This window comes from Thermobia domestica, chromosome 18 (genome assembly GCF_964235325.1).
Source record: "Thermobia domestica chromosome 18, izTheDome1.hap1.1, whole genome shotgun sequence".
NCBI classification, from domain to species: Eukaryota; Metazoa; Arthropoda; class Insecta; order Zygentoma; family Lepismatidae; genus Thermobia; species Thermobia domestica.
Window position 1 is genome coordinate 138564078 of NC_137471.1, and position 19589 is coordinate 138583666.

General features: G+C 36.3%; 1 protein-coding gene across 1 annotated transcript in view; it reads right to left on the reverse strand.

The window, feature by feature from the left end:
• The window catches only part of Nhe1 (Na[+]/H[+] hydrogen exchanger 1), an 84195-nt gene that overhangs the window by 15565 nt on the left and 49041 nt on the right, over positions 1-19589 (reverse strand). The window contains exons 12-14 of the mRNA XM_081747138.1: positions 14901-15043; positions 11453-11533; positions 5901-6044 (exon numbers count right to left, since the gene is read on the reverse strand). Coding sequence (XP_081603264.1) covers positions 5901-6044; positions 11453-11533; positions 14901-15043 — 368 coding nt within the window. The remainder of the gene's footprint in view (positions 1-5900; positions 6045-11452; positions 11534-14900; positions 15044-19589) is intronic.

Sequence of the window (19589 nt, forward strand, 5' to 3'; positions counted from 1 at the left end):
TCCGAAGTTAGTAATGCAAGTTTTAAGTTTTGTTTCTGTCCGTTGCCGTCTGTTGGTATGTAGTGTGTTGATATAAAGGAATGTAGTGGACTGTTCGTGTTATTGTATATGGTGGGTGGATTTAAGGATTGAATAATCTCAAGAAAGTAAGTTGTTTTCAATACTGTATTTACTTTAGTTGTGTAGTTTGTTCGTTGTCTTCTATTTTATAAACGACGAACAGCACGACCATTTTTATTCGTAATAATTTCTCATATTTCTTCGCGTGCTTCGCGTGTAGCAACAAGTTTAAATATATTTGCGATCATCGGAAAAGGCATTTCACAGTCGAAACCATCGTCACGATGCTTCTGTTTGAATTCGATTTAAAGCTTCTCACCACAGATTACAGACAAGCAACTGAAGGAAAGCCCCCTTCAACGATCGAGAGGCTTAACAGTAATTACTTCTTCTACAGAATAAGTTTACTCAGAATAACTATCAGATATTTTATGTTTAATTTAATTTACTGCAAGCTGTAAGTACAATTCAGTTTCTTGACATATTTAAGATCGCCAGCCACAATACGAGGCGAATTCACATTATAATACATTCAGGGGCCGCAGTGGCTCAGTGGTAGAGCGCTCACCTCTCGTGCACGGGGTCCTTGGTTCGATCCCATCTCGCGCCAAGTAAACATAGTGGTGGACAAACACCGCGTGCGTTGGTTTTTCCCTGTTTCCTCACACTTTCTTCATTCCACTCATTTATTTCTTATTATCACCGCCTCATTGAACCTAGCCGGCGTAGCCGTGGGACGTGAGACTTAACTGGCGCCTATGGCATGTTGACGTGTGATGACGACACGAATGGGACTTTCTTTCCATTGATTGTGACAATGGATGAGACGTGGATGCCATTTTTTAATTCTGAAACGAAGCACCAGTCTGCTCAATGGATGCACACAGATTCTCCGCTATAAAAAAAAAAAAAAAAAAAAAAAAAAAAAAAAAAAAAAAAAAAAAAAGTAAGCGCAAGTGCTAAAAAAATGATGATGGCCATGTTCTAGGACAGCGATGGAGTAATCCTTACTCATTGCACTATACAAATGGAGAAAATGAATGATTACACGCTGTACTTGCAATAAAAACGTTGCCATTTTACGAGTATCGTAAGTATCAAGAACAGTCACGACTCTCACCGCTGCCGCTAGAGTTCTGTGTGCCGTACGGTGTTGCCATCTGTGTCACGCACTGACAACGAGTGCTCGCGTATTTTAAAGTAAACAGAACGTTTCGATCTGTTAGCAGTCCTGAGAAAAAAAAATGGAGGTGCTACAACTTGAATGCACCTCGTAATTCCAATCAGTGACAGTTTCCGTTAACATTTCATGTCACAACCATCCTCAGGAATACGTAGTTTCATTTCATTACATTTCATACTTTCGTTAATCGTCATAGAATAACTTAATAAGCTTCATGTCACTAATCATACTTAACTCCTTTCATTATATACATATTTACTAACAAGTAGTCATTATTATAAATTGTCGGGCAAAAAAAGGGGGTTGTAATTACATCATGAAATATTAAGATCGAAATGTAATTAACATCAATTTGGAGCTTGGAAGAGGCCGCAGCGGCTCAGTGGTAGATCCTTCACATCTGGTGCATGGGGTCATTAGTTCGATCCCAGCTCACGCCACGTGAACTTTGTGGTGGACAAACACCGCCATGTTCGTGAGTTTTCTCGGGGTTCTCCCATTTTCTTCATTCCACCATTTCATTATTATCATCGTCAGCGTCTCCTTTAGCCTAGCCGGCATAACTGTGAAACTTAAAGATTTCATTTCATTTTAAGAACTTGGAAGACAGATATTACTTTGGAGTACAACAAATGTAACTGTACCGACATCCAACATTATACATAAACTAACAAATAACAATGTTACACGCGCAGTTATTTTGATATTAGCTAACATCAACGTCTCAGCATTAGTTTCATCTTAGGGTTATGGACGATCACACTAGTATTCACCAAGTTAGACAAATAGATGCAATTATGAGAACAATAAATCGCAAAAATAGCAATATAGTGAACCGCGAGGACTCGTGAAGCTTGACCTAGATTTACCAATTTCACCACCTAATAGAACGCGAGGGTGTGTCCCCGTTGTCAACCTTCCACCTATGAAATTTTGCCAGTATAGTTTCTCACGCTATACGCAGATCGTAAGGGTACAGTGTTGTCGGATTGCCGCTAAGTTTAGTTTTGTTTATTTTTATTATCGTTGTTTTATATTTTTGCTACTATTATTGTTACCATTGAATTCGAATAATTGTTATAGTTCTTTGGTTTTTCTTTTTTTTCTTTTCTTTTTTTTTTTTTTTTGTCGCTCGTTTGCTATGTTTTTTAAGTTTGGCAACATTGTTCGTGTAAATCTGCTGTTTCTTCACTTTTTCTCGAGTATGTGTTCGGAGGGCAGCTCCAGGAATCGTACCGAATTCTTCCGATGCACCACACTCAAGGCAAAGCAGTTCTGTGATTTGTGTAGAGCCCAGGCTTCACGAGTCGTCGCTGTTAGTATAGTGTCGTTTCTCAAGGATTATTTTACCTTCAAATATAAAATTACTCGAAGGTACCTTGAAAAGTATTATTTTCTTTCGCAATTCCATCTGTACAACAACTAACGAAAAAGAACAGTATGTAGTAATCCATCGAGATAACAAAACATCCAAACAGCTAACAACATTCAGATTATGCACAGAAATTAAAATAAATAATACATTAAATCATGCATAATCAGGCCAACAAATTAATGCATTTCTAAATTATTTAATCGAAATTAAATCAGAACAATACATTAGAATGTTACACCTTTAGCCTAAAAAATTAAATCTAGTGTCAGCATGATATTCGGGTTGTAACAAATTTTATTCACCATTCTCTAGTACTACAGGGTGTCCGTAAAGTAGGGCAACCTGAACTTTGAAGCATAAGAATTTTTGAACCATACGTGCGAATGAAATTAAACTCCTAATCGGAGAACCCTGTCTTTGTAGATATTTTTGAGATATAAACCGTGGAATGAGAATTCGACATTCGTTCTCACGAATGCTAGAAACAGACGAAGATGAAGAAAACGTTTAGCACAAAACGCGAAAAATCAGGAATTAATGCAATTGTGGCTTTGAGTGTGTGTGTATGTGTGGACAAATGGGAATGTTAATGGACAGGTTGGGTAGGAATGCATTATTCTGAAACAAGAACGACATATTGATAAGCCCAGACATCCGGGCGTAACAATGGCGTGTCGTAAGAAACACATGTTTTCCGGGATTATGGCGTAATATAGTAACACTGGCGGGACCAGACGGTGTTAATACATCTGGTTCACCACTAACCATCCCATAGCTAGACTGTTGCAAACAAACGAGTGACCTGCAAATCATTGAAGAAACGTAATAATCCATCTACGCCTGGCCATAACTTTCTGAATGATTTGGAAGTTTCTTGTTTGCTTATAACTGTATTTTTCTTTTTAGCATTTACTTCTGATCCTATTTTTACCCTATCATCTCCTGTCAGATTGATGTCATCAACATAAGCTAAAAACCTGATGTGTGCCATTCAGCTCTAGCCCCTTGTTGATATCTTTAATTTTCCTTATAGCGTATTCCAGAACAAAACTGAATAATAATGGCAACAACACATCTTCTTGTTTCGGTTATTTTCGATGCAAAAGCTCGTCGACAAATATTTCCCTACTTGGACGGACTTGACTTTGGACTTAATTTGACCACATTTTAATTAACTTAACTAGTTCTTTCGGTATACAAAATTCGGTAAGAATGTTGTACAATGTTTCCATCTTAACTGAGTCGTAGACTTTTCTGAACTCAATAAATAATCGATATACCAGGGTGTTGTGTTTCCATTTATTTTTGAGTATTTGATGAATTGTGAATATCTGATCGATAGTTGATAGATTTCGCCTAAATCCACACTGATAATCTTCAATAATTTAATCTGCGTATGAGGCCAATCTTGCTAACAATATTTTGGAAGAACTGTATATGATGTTGACAGAAGAGAGATGCCTCAATAATCAGTTTTGTCGCCTTTCTTGTGATTTGGAAGAATGATTGATTCTTTACACTCTTGTGGCAATTCCTCCTTGTTCCATATGAGGAGAATGAATTTGTGTATCGCGTTTGGACATTAATCTCCTCCAGCTAAAATCAACTCAGCGACAATTTTGTCTACATCCGGAGATATATGTTTCGTTAATTAGTTTATAGCAATTTTTATTTCTGTTTAGTTAGGATTTAGATTATACGATTTTGCTGTATTCATTTAACTCTCTCTACAATTTACTACTCTTTTCGTCATACATTTTACCAAACAAACAACGTTTTAACATTTTAGTATCTTATAAGTGATACGTTAAGGAGTGTCTACTACCAACAACACTGATTGAGCTCAGGGAATGGATTACGAAACCTAAGTCTGAATTCGACTACTGCTTGGAAGTGAACCGCACATAAAAGCTTGAATTCACTTTCTTTCTCTTTTATTTATTTATTTATTTACTTTTTTGGCTATGTATCAGTCATTATTATAAGTGTTGTACTTCGTAAAATACAATATTTTAAAATCCGATAAATTTATTTATAGGAATCCTGTATACTTTAATATTTTTTCGAATTTTGTATTGGCTCAAAACCAAATAAAACGTTACATAATTATAACTGAAAATTCTAAATTAAAAATCACACCTTATATTTAAATTTTACTTATTTAAAGTAATACTTAGAAAATAAGCATAATTAGTTCCCATCCAGATGTATGCTTGCACGAAAGAAACTCAAATCGAACTTTCTGAACATTGTCACAATCACAAATGTTATGGCAAATAGGTAGCTAAAAAATGTGTAAAGTAATCTGTAATTTTAGTCCATTCAAAATTCCGTTTGTATTATTATTATTATTATTATTATTATTATTATTATTATTATTATTACTGAATGATTTTTTAGAGGCGGAGAAATTTAAACTGGCAACACTGTTTTCTGTGACAGCTGATACTACAGTTTTCGGTTGTTTTGAGGTCAGTTTGGTTCGACAATTCATCATGAATAGACTCACGCCATGCGGAGCAACGCTTGCAAATTGTGCAAATTTATTTTGAAAACCATGGTTCAATTCGACAAACTCATCGGGCATTACATGCATTTTATGGTGCTCATAATCGTCCAATAGAGCGATTAATTCGAAGAACTATGGATCGATTTCGCAATACGTTTACTCTAATCGATAATACGCATCCGGTGGAATCATTGGTCCATGTTTTAAAAAATTATGCTGGTGAGAACGTTGTAGTCAACGGTGAGCGGTACAGAGACATGATTACTAACTTTTTTGTGCCTCAATTGACAGATATTAATGTTATAGACATATGGTTTCAGTAGGACGAGGCCACATGCCGCACAGCGCGCGCCACAATTCATTTACTGAAAGAAACATTTGACGCCATTAGATTATTTTCTTTGGGAATATGTAAAGTCGCATATCTACAGCGAGAAACCAGAAACAATTAAGCACTTGGAAGAAAACATTCGACACGTTATTGCCGAAATACAGCCTGATTTACTGCGAAGAATGTGTGAAAATTGGACCTTCAGATTACGCAATGCACATACCAGCCGCGGTGGCTACATGCTCGAAATCATTGTCAAACATTAATGCCATAAAATAATCTGTCAAATAAAGCTAATTTCATGGATATTAAAAACATTTTTCTGTTTTATTTCAACATAAAGTTTTTCGCCTCTAAAAAAGAACATCCGTTATAATGAAGAAAAGCACAAGAAAAAGTAACATTATATTCTGTACTCAATAAATTGATCAATGTATCTTACCTGTTGCGTAAATCTTCGAGTGAAGAAAGGAATAAAATACTTAAGATCCCACTTAGCAAATCCTCTAATTCGATTTTGGATAAAACCAACCTCCAGCTCCTCTTCAGTTATTTCAGATAGATGCTCTGAGTCTATCGTTTGTCCCTAGAAAGAAATATATAAGGAATTATATAGTATGTAAACTCTACCCCAGATAACAAATGTGACTTACCTTATGCCTCAATTTGGTTCCTTTAATTAAACGTTTCTCTCCACGCGGGGAATGTTTTTCATCACCGAATCATTTTCTTTTCACATCATGAATTTTGGAAATGTTTGTGAATTCTGCACATGTTTAAAAATTCGATTTTTTTTTTTCAAATAGAGTCCAGTTTGCACCATACATTTTCAAATTTTAGCAGGGTTGCTTTGGCCTGCAACCAAACTGAATATTGATTGATTGAAGTTATTGGGCACGGAAAAGAGACATGTTTCTTGAGAAACGTTTTTTTTATGAATATTGTAAGGTTCCGCTTGTGCAGGTATTGGTGGAGCAAATTACAGTCCGGAATCATTTTTCACTATCGATTTTTATTACAGAATTCACTATAAATAGTATATTACAAATATCGCTTTATTGTAATTTCTCTAATACTGGGTTAAGAGAGGTAAGCCAAGGCCCAAGCAACCTAGGGAAGGATCTCCACAGAGCTCCAAGCAAGCTAGGTGACTGAGGTTAGAATTTCCAACAAAGCTCCAAGCAAGCTGAGTGAGAAGAGAGGAAGCCTAGAATTCGAAGCAAACTAGAGGCTTTGGGTTAGAATCTTCTAGAGATTCGAAGCAAGTTAAAAGAGGGAGGTGACCAGTCGCATATTCATGTTTATCGCTGAAATCCTTTCGGTTATATACTTGCTCCAAGTGAGACGGTGGCGTTGGTGTTCTTTCGCTTTCACATAACCAGTGGTCCCTGGTGTCCCTGTCGTCCGCACCTATAATAATCCGTAAGACGCACATGGTTGATGTTTGTCAATATAATCACATGTCGGTTGTTTCTAAACAAAACCATGTGGTATATTACAATATGTACCCTTCCTCAATCTCCACCTTGCCGCGGTGGGGGGGCTTGCGTACTCTAATGATTCCAAGAGCTATGCCGGAGATAGCATCACTATCAAAGGGTTTCCCATGCCGGACAGGTCTTTAGGAGTAGGAGTCAGACGAAGAGAGATATTATGGTAGTGGGCAGCAGCTCTAACATTACTACTGAGGCTGAAGATGATTGACATCGGCAAGGCTCAGATGTGGACAAAAACAGGCAGGGACAGGATATCCTCTATGGCTGTTTCACTGCGAGGTGGAAGGACCTGGGACACTACCACTTTACTCAGTCCCTAGAAAACAAGATGGAAAGAGAAATAAGAGAATGGAATATTAGAGAATACGAAACTACTGTTTCACAGGGGATCGTCCCCGGCAGTAATATCCCACATGGAGGGAAACACAGCAGGGCCTCCTCGGTCGTCATCAAATGAAACTCCTCCAGGATAGGAACCTGGAACGTGCGATCGCTGTTCCAGTGTGGAAAACTGGAAAACCTGAAGAAAGAAATGGAACGTATGAAGATAGATACCTTGGGAATTAGCGAAGTTAGATGGCCTGATGGAAGGGATATGTGGAGCGGAGACTTTACTCAGGAGCTGTAAACGATACAGCAGAAGTCTGTTTTGTCTTGAATAAGATAGGACAGGAAGTTATAGGCAGTTGGAAATACAATGAAAAGATAATAATGTTGAAGACAGCAACCGAACCAAGAAATATGACGATAATCCAAGTATATATGCCTACATCAAGCTACACAGATGAGGAAGTAGAAGAAATCTATGAGCAAATAGAAGTATTGATGAAAGTTGAAGACCAGGACAATTTAATCATCATGGGTGACTGGAACGCAGTAGTCGGCGAAGGCAAAGAAGAGAATGTAACTGGGAATTTCGGCCTAGGAGAAAGGAATGCGAGAGGTACATGATTAATTGAGTTCTGCAAAAGCCATAATCTGACTGTAACGAACACTCTCTTCGAACAACCACTAAGAAGATACACATAGACAAGACCAGTAGACAAAGAAAGATACCAAATAGACTATATACTGGTCCGACAAGCATTTAGAAATCAAGCAAAGAACAGTAAGAGTTACCCACGAGCAGACGTTGACTCAGACCATAATTTAGTTTTGATGAAGAGCGAACTCCGACTAAAGAGGAAACGAGTGGTAGCACCAAACAAAAGATGGAACACAATCAAGCTAAGAAGAGATGAAAACATGAAAAGAGAATTTGCAAATGCGACATACAAAGAGACGTCTACGGTAGCTTTAGCAGGTGATGACATCGACTCGAAATGGAAAGCCACGAAAGCAGGGATTACAAAAGCTGCCAACAAGCACATAGGAAGAGAAACGAGAACCCAATACAAAGTCTGGAATATAGCAGAAATATTGGAAATGATACAGCAAAGAAGATAGTTCAAGATAACAAACTAAGAAGACGAATACAGAAGGCGCAGAAATCACATCAACAGAGAAGTAAAGAAGGCCAGAGAAAACTGGATAAACAATTTATGCAAAGAAATTGAGGAAAATATAGTCAAAGGCAATACAGAAACGGCATATAGAAAGGTTAGAAAACAGTTCGGTGAAAAAAGAAACGCACAGACATTGTTATAGACAAGGACGGAAGAACGCTAATACAAGAGGAGCAGATAACAAAATGATGGAAGGAATACATTGAAGAACTCTACAAAGGAGACAAAGTGAACGAAGAAGAGATAGAGAAGGAAGAAGACGTCGATGAAAATGAATTAGAACCATCAATTTTACAGTGCGAATTTGACAATGCTTTGAAGAAATTGCAACATGGTGAAGCCCCAGGAATAGATCAAATACGAACGAAAGTGATTAAGAATCTCGGAATAGTAACAAAGAAGAAACTATTTAATCTTATTAATGAAATGTACATCTCGGAAAAAATACTAAGAGACTTCGTGAAAAGCATATTGGTACCTATCCCGAAGAGGAAAGGCGCACGGAAATGCGACGAACACAGAACTTTAAGTTTGCTTTCCCATGCATCAAAAATACTGTGCAAAATTATCGCACAACGAATAGAGGGGAAGATCAAAGAACGGTTATCGGAGGACCTGTTTGGATTCAGGAGGAAAAGAGAAACAAGGGAAGCAATACTGAGTCTACGGTTGATCATCGTACAGCACATCAGTATAAACAAACCAATTGTGATAACATTTGTAGATATAGAGAAAGCTTTTGACAACGTAGATTGGAATATCATGTTCAGAGCGTTGACGAATCTGAAAGCACATTATAGAGAGACAGAAGATTAAACCGGGAAAGGAGATTATAGAGAAACCGGGACCACTCGCACCAGTGTTTCTATCAGAAACAATGTTCCGGGGGAAGGGGGGCACTGCTGATACTATTCTATTTATTATTATATTATAGACGTATTATTTTGGGCTCCTTGGCGGGGGAGGGGTACTCTCGGAGCTCGGGGGCCCCCAAAAACATGTCTGGAAGAAAAACTGACTCGCAGCAAAGACGAGAACGTTAGCGACTACTACTTGAAGCCACACATAGGAGTTTGAGATACGTCATATATGAGTTTCATGCATTTGCGAATGTCGTATTAATCATGGTACAAAACCATATGCCTTAAGAGGAATTAGTTGGTCGCTACTGAATATTTATACAATACGAGGTGTGTTCAAAAAGTATTGAACCTTTGGTTGGCAAAAATACATTTATTGATTTGGAAATCCGAAACACTAAACCCCTTTAAAGTAGTCTCCTTGGTAATGTACACACTTCTTCCAGCCATGTTGGAAACCCTTCTGGATCACAGTTTTTGGAATGATGAGCATCCGCATGATGTCTTCTCTTGACTCAAATCGGGTCCCTTTTAGTGGCATTTTCAGCTTGGGAAATAACCAAAAGTCATACGGAGTCATGTCGGGTGAGTAGGGAGCCTGATGACACACAGGAATGTTGTGTTTGGTAATGAAAGCTTGAATTAGATTTCGCGGACACTCTCGTCATGCCCAAATTCTCGTTCAAAATTGAATGTACCCTTAAGTACTCGCGTGGCGTGTTCACAGACCCCCAACCAGCTAACTTTTGTGTTGCTAGCCAGAAGTCCTGATAAGAAAAAAATAAATAAAATAAAAAATGTCTCAAAACGAGTTCAAAAAATCTGATTGCAGCAAATACTTTTAAAAACATGTCTAGAGTTACGCTACATTGTCTTAATTATTAAAAAAAAAAATTCTTATTGTAATAAAACATAAATTTGGGGGTCTACTGGATCCCCGCGCGAGTACTAGTGTCACAAAAAGGGCGCGAGTGCTTACGGGTTAAGCGGAGATAACAGTTATTAATAATGGTCGTAGACGTCAATCGGCTGCTATTACGTTTCACACGATGTATGCTGAAATAAGAACTAATTTCTTATGTATTACTGCAGTCTATTATTTGATAGCTTATTTCCGCCCAAGATCTTTCTTAATGAAACGAATTTGTCTACGCATATTACCGATGACTCTTGTCACAGAATCTCCCTTTTATCGTCCATTACTTCTGTCACCATGCAAAGAAATTGACCCGTCAACATGGTTATCAATATTTTGCAGTCCCTAACCGTCTCTCCTCATCGTTACCCATATTGATTTCATACAAGTGACTTATACTGTTTCATACTCTGATGACGAAAGCCCCCAACATTTTTTTTTTTTTTTTTTTGGTAGCTTTATGTACGCTCATGTCCAAAATTATTGTCGCATGTCTATGAATATATTGTTGTAGGAATATAATTTGATAACGAATTCGCCCGGTATTTCTTATAATGTTAGTATGTGTATAATCGACAAAGACATGTATGTGGCAAATTTCTTGTCAAAAGAGCAGTAAATAAGAACAATAAAACGAAAATAAAACTTTCTCATCTATTTAGCAATATTTTGTTTTACTCATTCTAATTTTCGTATTTATATTTCTTTTCCAATGAAATTTACCAAAAATATACATTTCCCGATTATACATATAGTATCAGTATTAAAAGTACCCTGCAAAATCATTATCAAATTATATTCTTACAAGAACACAGTTATATATCTAGATATGCGACAATCATTTTGGACATGAGTGTACGCTCAAAAGAAGCTTCCTCTAAAATCTGCTATATTAAATTTGTGAGAATGACTGATATATCCGCACTTTAAGAACCCAAAACCTTTGTATACGAAATGTTGCGCTTTTACGTCAAGCAGCTACAAAGGATATGACAATAGTGAAATTTCGAAACCCCTTCTCCCATTCTTTTGGAACTAAATTTATAAATTTGTTCCGTGTACAGCATGTCACGTGTGATGCTCCGTCATAACTCCATTCCACAATGAGAAATGAACGTGCCCTTAAAAAAAGTTTCATACACAGAAACCGATATTTAACATATTGAAACAAGGAAATTAAGTTTTAAAAATTCGAAAATAATTAAAACACTAATTACCATTTCTCTTGTTTTACTGAGTGTAATTTCCTTCTCCTTTCTCTTCCTTCGGCTCCTTCCTTTCTTATCTGCTTGCAAGAACTACAGAAAAAATGTATATTCATGAAACGTACGTTCAAAACATTAATAATATAGGTATATTAAAATTATTAATGTTCTTGTACACCAGAAAAAACAAGAATTTTAGGAATGATCCAAAAAATGCATCAAAAGATTGCAATCTTGGCCAATAGTTAGTTTTTGGATCAGGGACTACAAAACTTTAGAACAGCCGTAAATCGAATTTTCATTTTTTTCTTTCTTCTTTTTACGGAATAAGCACATCATACTGAGTTAAGTAATAGTTTGGGTTTAGCTACAGTATATGTAGTTCTCCAGATATAAGGCATACAAGAAAAATTTTGATTGAAATATATTGGATCTTTTGATGCATTTTTGGATCAGGGGCCACAAAATCTTTGAACGGCCCCTAAATCGAGTTTTCGTATTTTTTTTTACGGAATAAGCACACCATACTGAGTTAAGTGATAGTTTTGGTTTGGCTACACTATATGTAATTCTGCAGATATAAGGTATACAAGAAAATTTTTGCCTGAAATATATTGGATTTTTGATTAAAAAAAAAAAAAAGAAAAAGAAAAAGAAAGAAAAAAACTAAAGGTATTTTTATACTTAAGAACTCTTTCTACGCCTTAATGAATATCTCAAGTGTTGAGAAGAATACACTATTAGAATTGATTTTGTAATCAACTTTGTAGAGGTAGTTTGTTGAACTACCTGCCACTTTATACAAGTTCAATGGTAATGATATACGGGTTTAATGGTGTAACTTCCAAATACCATAAAAATTGTTTCCTCTTAGGTTCATTTTATAAAGTTTTTCTGGACTGAAATCATAAAATAAGGGTCAGCTTTCACATTAATTCAAAATAAACAGAGAGAAAAGAAAGAAGTTAAATGGTTACACACATCGCTAACACAAACGACATTCTCAATTTGAAGAAAACACGTAACTGACGTCTAATGAAAATCAGATAATAATGAAGACAGACACTCAAAGCATTTTGTTGCAGTAAACACACGTCTATCCTAAGTTCGCGGCCATACGCGGCTTAGGGCGAAAAAGCCCCGCGGGGGCCATTGTTGGTTATATGACAAATATCAAAAATAAAAGAGTCGACAACAAAATATAGTCTGTCAAAATGTCGACAAGCAAATAAAAAAATCTTCTCGATTTCAGCCGTGTTTGTTTATAAATAGCAATATTACAGAGACCTGCTCAATACAAGAGATATCTCGTGCACAATTAAGAATAATGGATTATACTTCTTTTTAAACTGTTTCTTTTTTTCTTTCTTGCTTGTCATGAGTTTTATAATTCATTTTGAATATTTTCCAAATTTATTGATCTTTTATCTCCTTCTTCGCCATTTGGCGTAAAATTGCATCAAATCTACCAATTTACTTGATTGAACTCTAAAAATTGCCACTAAAATTGGTCTTCAAAGTTCCTCTATGGCACTTTATACAAGTGTTGACTTTATACCACTAAAATTGGTCTTCAAAGTTCCTCTATGCCACTTTATACAAGTGACAGTCTTAATGTTGACTGTGTGACGCTAGAAACTGAATATTCTGTCGAGAAATTTGATTTCATTAGAGTTTAGCGTCCCTTTCAGCAGTGAGACTATATGAGATGTGGACTTCTAGCTTAACGTGGGGTTTAACAACGCCGGGAATCGAATTTGGGTTCTCCGTGCCAAAGATCATAAACTATCCACATAATTACAAGGGGGCTGTTTCAATATAAGTGTTTTCAAGTTAGTATTACTAAAAATATAAAATGTCATAGCGATTTTGCATATATTTCGGGATGTGATACTATAACACACCATACAAGCAGTTACTTTATTAACATTGGTGTTTTATTTTTTCTTTCTTCCTTAGAACTCTTCGTCATTATTCAAGTGTTTCTTTGTGAATACGAGAGTCATTTCAAAAGTCTTGCACACAGCGCATACGCGACCGAGTGAATGGTGTGATCAAGTTCAATTTTATGTCAGCTGTGAGAAAAAGTTTGGGCGTGACGGTTGTGTTTGTGTTTGCTGGTTCGTGTGAGAAATTCAGTATTAAAATGGAAGGTGAACCGGATTGAGGTCGGATTACACATAGTGGGACCAGCGTTTCTATATCAAAATCAAAACTCTACGCGGAAAGAATCCAACTGAAATTTACAATGCTTTGCGAGAGATTTTTGGAAATAGTGTAGTGGATCATAGCACTGTATCACGGTGGTCAGCTCGTTTTCGTGAAGGTTATGTAAGCACTGCGGACAACCCAAGAACTGGAAGACCATTAACTGCAACAGACTATACCTCTGAGATTATTAAGAGAAGATCCACGAAAAACATATGAGAAAATTGCAACCAGAATGTCTGTCACTTAAGTTTACAGAATCATTACTGAAAAGTTAAAGATGAGAAAAATCGCCGCCAGAGGGGTTTCGCATGATCTGAATGCAGAGCACAAAGCATATCGCAAAAGAATTGCCTCAGCGTTACCAAACAGAAGAAGATCAGCTTCTAGGAAGGACTGTTACAATTGATGAAACCTGAATATGAGATTCTGAACCAGAACTGAAGTCTCAGTCGTCTCACTGGAAAAGCTTCTAGTCAGGTGACCCGAGTGATTAGATAGAGATTCTGAACCAGAACTGAAGTCTCAGTCGTCTCAATGGAAAAGCTTCTAGTCAGGTGACCCGAGTGATTAGATAGAGATTCTGAACCAGAACTGAAGTCTCAGTCGTCTCAATGGAAAAGCTTCTAGTCAGGTGACCCAAGTGATTAGATAGAGATTCTGAACCAGAACTGAAGTCTCAGTCGTCTCAATGGAAAAGCTTCTAGTCAGATGAGCCGAGTGATTAGATAGCTTGACAATGAAGGTGCCCTATCCGGAATACAAAATTTACCAAAACGTTGGGAAGCTGTCATAAGCAAGAATGGAGATTATATTGAAGGCCTGTAAAGGTATTTTGTACAATAAATTATTTGCCTTCATATCTTTCAATGTGCAGAATTTTTGAAATGACCCTCGTATAATAAACAAGTAAGTGTACAGTGTAATAGCGATTTTGGTGTTTGATAAATCCTTTTATTTTGAACGTATATTTTATTGAATTTCCTCCTTTAAATATATAAATACTCGTGTATCTCATAACTCACAGTGGAGCCTGATTCTTATTCTTTGAAGGGTAATGGGGATTGAATCCTGGCCATCCTCAAGAGTCCGGTCATATGTTTCTCGTAAATAAATGTTTAGGGACAAGAATTTCTAAGACAAAAAGCTCACAGATAGATGACTTGATAAAAGGCTATATGATTAGCCAAGGGAGTCATCAATAAAAATACCCATAATTCTACAACATTCGCTACTCTAAACGAAGTCTTACCTTCATCAAAGGCATGGTGGATCCTCCGAAAATTAATATAGTAAACAATACAATGATTAACGTCGTTGTTACGATTACATGTCTTGTGTCATCACCGAACTCCAGATGCAAAGACAGGGCGTACGCAATAGCTCCTCTCAAGCCTGCAAAGAAGCAAGCTCTTTTAAAAAGAAGGTTTCAAAACATATTGTAATATACACAAATTATTTGATAAGAGTAAAATATATTTTATTAACTAATGATCTCAATACTTTGTAAAAGTTTTCAAATTTTAAATGGAAATAAAACTCAATTCCCACTCTGGTGCTGTTAGGTCGTTCATATTTTTAGAGCAATCAAAGAAGTCTCGCAGCAACTTAAAACTATGTCCAGATAAAAACTTTAGTTTCAATAGGAAATATAACTTATGTTATGTAGCAATGTGTCGACTCAAGAACAAACATTTTCTCTTTCGAGTCATGAGAAAATTCTTGTAATGTAAAGGAAGCGGAAGAGTAATGGCCAAAAAATCTAGAAAGAGAAGGTAGGTGGACGAGTGTGGCTGGGTTTCCTCAGGTTTCTCCCGTTTCCTCCCATTTTCTTCATTCCACTATTTCATTCCTTCATATTCACAGTCTCCTTTAGTCTACCCGGCATAACCGTGGGACGTGAAATTCAAAAATTTCATTTCGTTTCATTTACAAGAGAGTATTCGAGTGATCAACACAGAGCAAGGTTCGACCTCATCATCCTCTGCGATCAATCTTGGTGAGCACAAGCTGGTTATGAATTGCCAAACAAATTGCTAATATTCAACTTAAATTGTTAATCATTACTTCCATCAAAAATCCTGCTTCTGTATGAACATATCAATACAAGAATAGCTATAAGGTCACAGCACCAGTTTTGGGTAATTATGTAAATTTGATGTGTCTAGTTTTATTTGATAAATCACATTATTACCAATTGAATCATTTCCCTGCATTAATCTGAATGAATTAGTTGAAGTTGTTATAAGTATAAATATTATCCCCCAAAACTAATTATGTTTATTATTTTTTGAGCTACATGTGGATATACACATATATGTCAACGTCTGGATTTTGATCCAAATTGTTGGCATACGTTATACGTTAATATTGTTAAACATTGTAGTTCTTCATTGTAATAAAGTTTTTACTGACATGTCCCCTGAACAATAAAAATTACCTTCTCAATGTTTCAATTAGAGATCGGAGAAACACTACGGTAATAATCACTTTTAATAACTATTTTACTTATGACAATGTAAAACCATGGTCAGGTATTCTAATTATAATTCTACTCACAGATTTCTGTCATTTCTAAATATTATTTGTTCTTCCAAGCTTTCGGCTCCTCGGTGGAGCCTTGGCCACAGAGGATAAAACCAGACAAATAAAAACATCAAGGAAAACAATGGAACAGACTTACTAAGGGAAGAGCTGTGCTAGAAAGCACATTGTCAACTACACCGGTTAAACAGCAAATGATATTGATGTACGCTGCAATATGGCGGAGTTGATTTATGCGTACTTTTGTTCTTGGTGAAAGGTTGTCAGCTCGTGCTATTATTTTTGTTGTTACGCCAGTGCTATGAGAATTTTGTAATTACCGCTTTCCATTCATCACGTAACCATTTCTTGTCCATTTTTTTAAATGCATAAATACACTTTCAAATACGAATCTCTCTATTTCATTTCTGGCTCCCAATAAAATTTTTGAATCTTCTATGTTGTGTTTCTTTCAGATGTTTCGACACACCTGACACCGGACTTCCCGCTTTCGAATCCCTAATATGCACCTTAACACGGACCTTTAGATTTCTTTTGGTTTTTGCCTATGTAACTCTCATCGCAACTACATTTTATTTCATAAATACCGAACTTTTCATTTGGACCCGTGTAGTAACTTTTAAAATTGGATAACGTTCTTTTCTAAGGTTTTGGAGGGTTTTAATGATGTACGGAAACCATATTGCATATAAATCTTATTCAATGCAGTTGTCAATCTGTGAAAAATAGATCCCATCCGTTGTTTATTTTATTATTATTATTATTATTATTATTATTATTATTATTATTATTATTATTATTACTGGTAGTAGTAATAATAATAGTAGTAGTGATAGTAATATTAGTATTAGTAATAGTAGTAGTAGTAATAGTAATATTAGTAGTAGTAATAGTAGTAGTAATAGTAATAGTAGTAGTAATAGTAATATTAGTAGTAGTAATAATAATAATAATAATAATAATAATAATAATAATAATAATAATAATAATAATAATAATAATAATAATAATAATAGTAATAGTAGTAGTAATAGTAATAGTAGCAGTAATAGTAGTATTAGTAGTAGTAATAGTTGTAATAATAATAATAATAATAATAGTAGGAGGAGGAGGAGGAGGAGGTGGTGGTGGTGGTGGTGGTGGTAGTGGTGATGGTGTCTTTCGTTTTGTAGTTTGAGATCATAAATAATACTGCTGATTATAAAGATGCACTCATCATTAAAATCTCGTTTTATAAGAATGGAACATTGTTGTAATTGTTGTAAACTAGTGCGGGTTGAATAGCGTCTCTCTGCAAGAACCCTTCTAGAAATAAGGGAATATTGACTTTTTGACGCGTCTAGGTGCAGTGTTGGTGCTAGTGATGATCGACAAGTGAGAGATGTGAAATCCGTATTAAATTCGGTCCAGTGGTTAAGTAGTTCTGTGAAATCATATTCTCAAGCATTAATTCAGTTGACTACAACAATGAAACGGGCAGTATAATTCGTTAATATTTGAATCAAATCAGCTTGTTTTAATCTATTTTAAATTAAATTGATGTAATAAGCACAATTATGTCCAATAATGACAGAAAGAAAGGTTACCAATAAAACGGAAGTGGGAGAGGAGGTTCAATATGCAACGAACATTCAAGATGCGCATGCCTCTTGTCAGAAGGAGGATCCAGGTCCTAATTTGGACACATCTAGCAAGCCAAATGAAGCGCAATGTTCATATTGCCATAAGTGTTTTCTAAGCCAACGAGGTCTAGCCATACATACTAGTAGATGCCACCGCGAATCACTCAAGAAAAATCTATCTTCTTCCAGTGCGAAAAGTGCCATTACCTATATTTCAAATATATTAACGCACGAAGCGATTGAGGAAAATTCAACGGACTCAACAGCTAAAATAGGCGAACTGTTAATATTTTTAAAGTCCCATATTCCTACACTCCGACGAGTTCCCCGAGGCGCCAGACCAGCTATGGCTCACTCCTTAAGTGAAGTTCTACAAAAGGTCACGAATACTAATAGTATTGATGCTTGGCTAGATCTTTTAATCTTCCCTTATGTGGTTCTCTGTATTCCTCCATATGCCGAAAAAGTTACCAACCTCACCACATGGGTGAAGCAAAGAATACGAAACTGGTCGGATAATCATCGAGAAGCTTTGTCAGCCGAATTAATTAAATTATACAAAGTTCGTGATTTGTCAAAATCCACATCATTCCACAGCAAGAACATTGAAAATAAACTATCGGACGGTGATGTTAGAGGAGCAGTAAGACTATTAACATCCGAAGACTCGATAGCAACTCCAGATAATTCATTGTTAGAAGCACTCAGAGCAAAACATCCAGCTCACTCACATTTATTAGCCATCCCTGAACCTCCAGAGCATCAGAATCAGCAACTAGAGTATTATCAGCTGAATTATTGAAAGCAATTAAATCTTTTCCTTCTGGGTCCGCCGGTGGAATGGATAGCCTCAGAGCTTCAATTCTAAAAGATTTAGTTCTATCACACGATTATGAATCTAGAGACCAGCTTATCAATGTTATCAGAGAACTGTTACACCTCATAATATCGGGAAATGTACCTGCAACATTGAGACCGATATTCTTCGGTGCGTCGTTACTTGCCCTTAAGAAAAAAAGCGGAGGAATTCGGCCAATAGCCGTGGGCAATATTTGGAGACGATTGTCGGCCAAAATAATCTGCTACAAGATGCGCGAATCACTTATCGACATACTATATCCACACCAACTAGGAGTCTGTGTCCCATTTGGGGCGGAAGCAGCAGTACATGCAGCTCGCACATATTATTCTACTATGCACACCCAAGTGAAAGCATTTTTAAAAATCGATTTCAGAAATGCCTTCAATGAATTAAATCGGGATTCCATGTTGCTACCTGTTAAAAATTATTTTCCAGCATATTTTTCGTACATCTCTCAATGCTATTCTCAACCAAGCAACCTATATATAGGAGATAACACTATTCTATCACAGCGAGGTGTTCAACAAGGTGATCCGTTAGGTCCAGAACTGTTTGCTATGACTCTCCAACCAATTGTTAATAACATAAACGCAGAGCTGAATGTCTGGTATTTGGATGATGGAACAATAGCTGGAAATACAGACGTAATACTACAAACATTAGACAACATTCGTACACACGCATCATCAATTGGCTTATCGCTAAATTGCTCCAAATGCGAAGTAGGATTCCTCGGTGCTACAGAAGAACAAATTAAGAACCTCTATGATATCTTTAATAAATCAGCACCTGGCATTCAGCTCCTTACACCAAGTAATGCAGAGCTTTTAGGTTCAGCTATCTCAACAGAGGCACGGAGCAAAATGTTACTAGACAAAACCTCCAAACTAGAATTTTTTATGTCACGACTTTC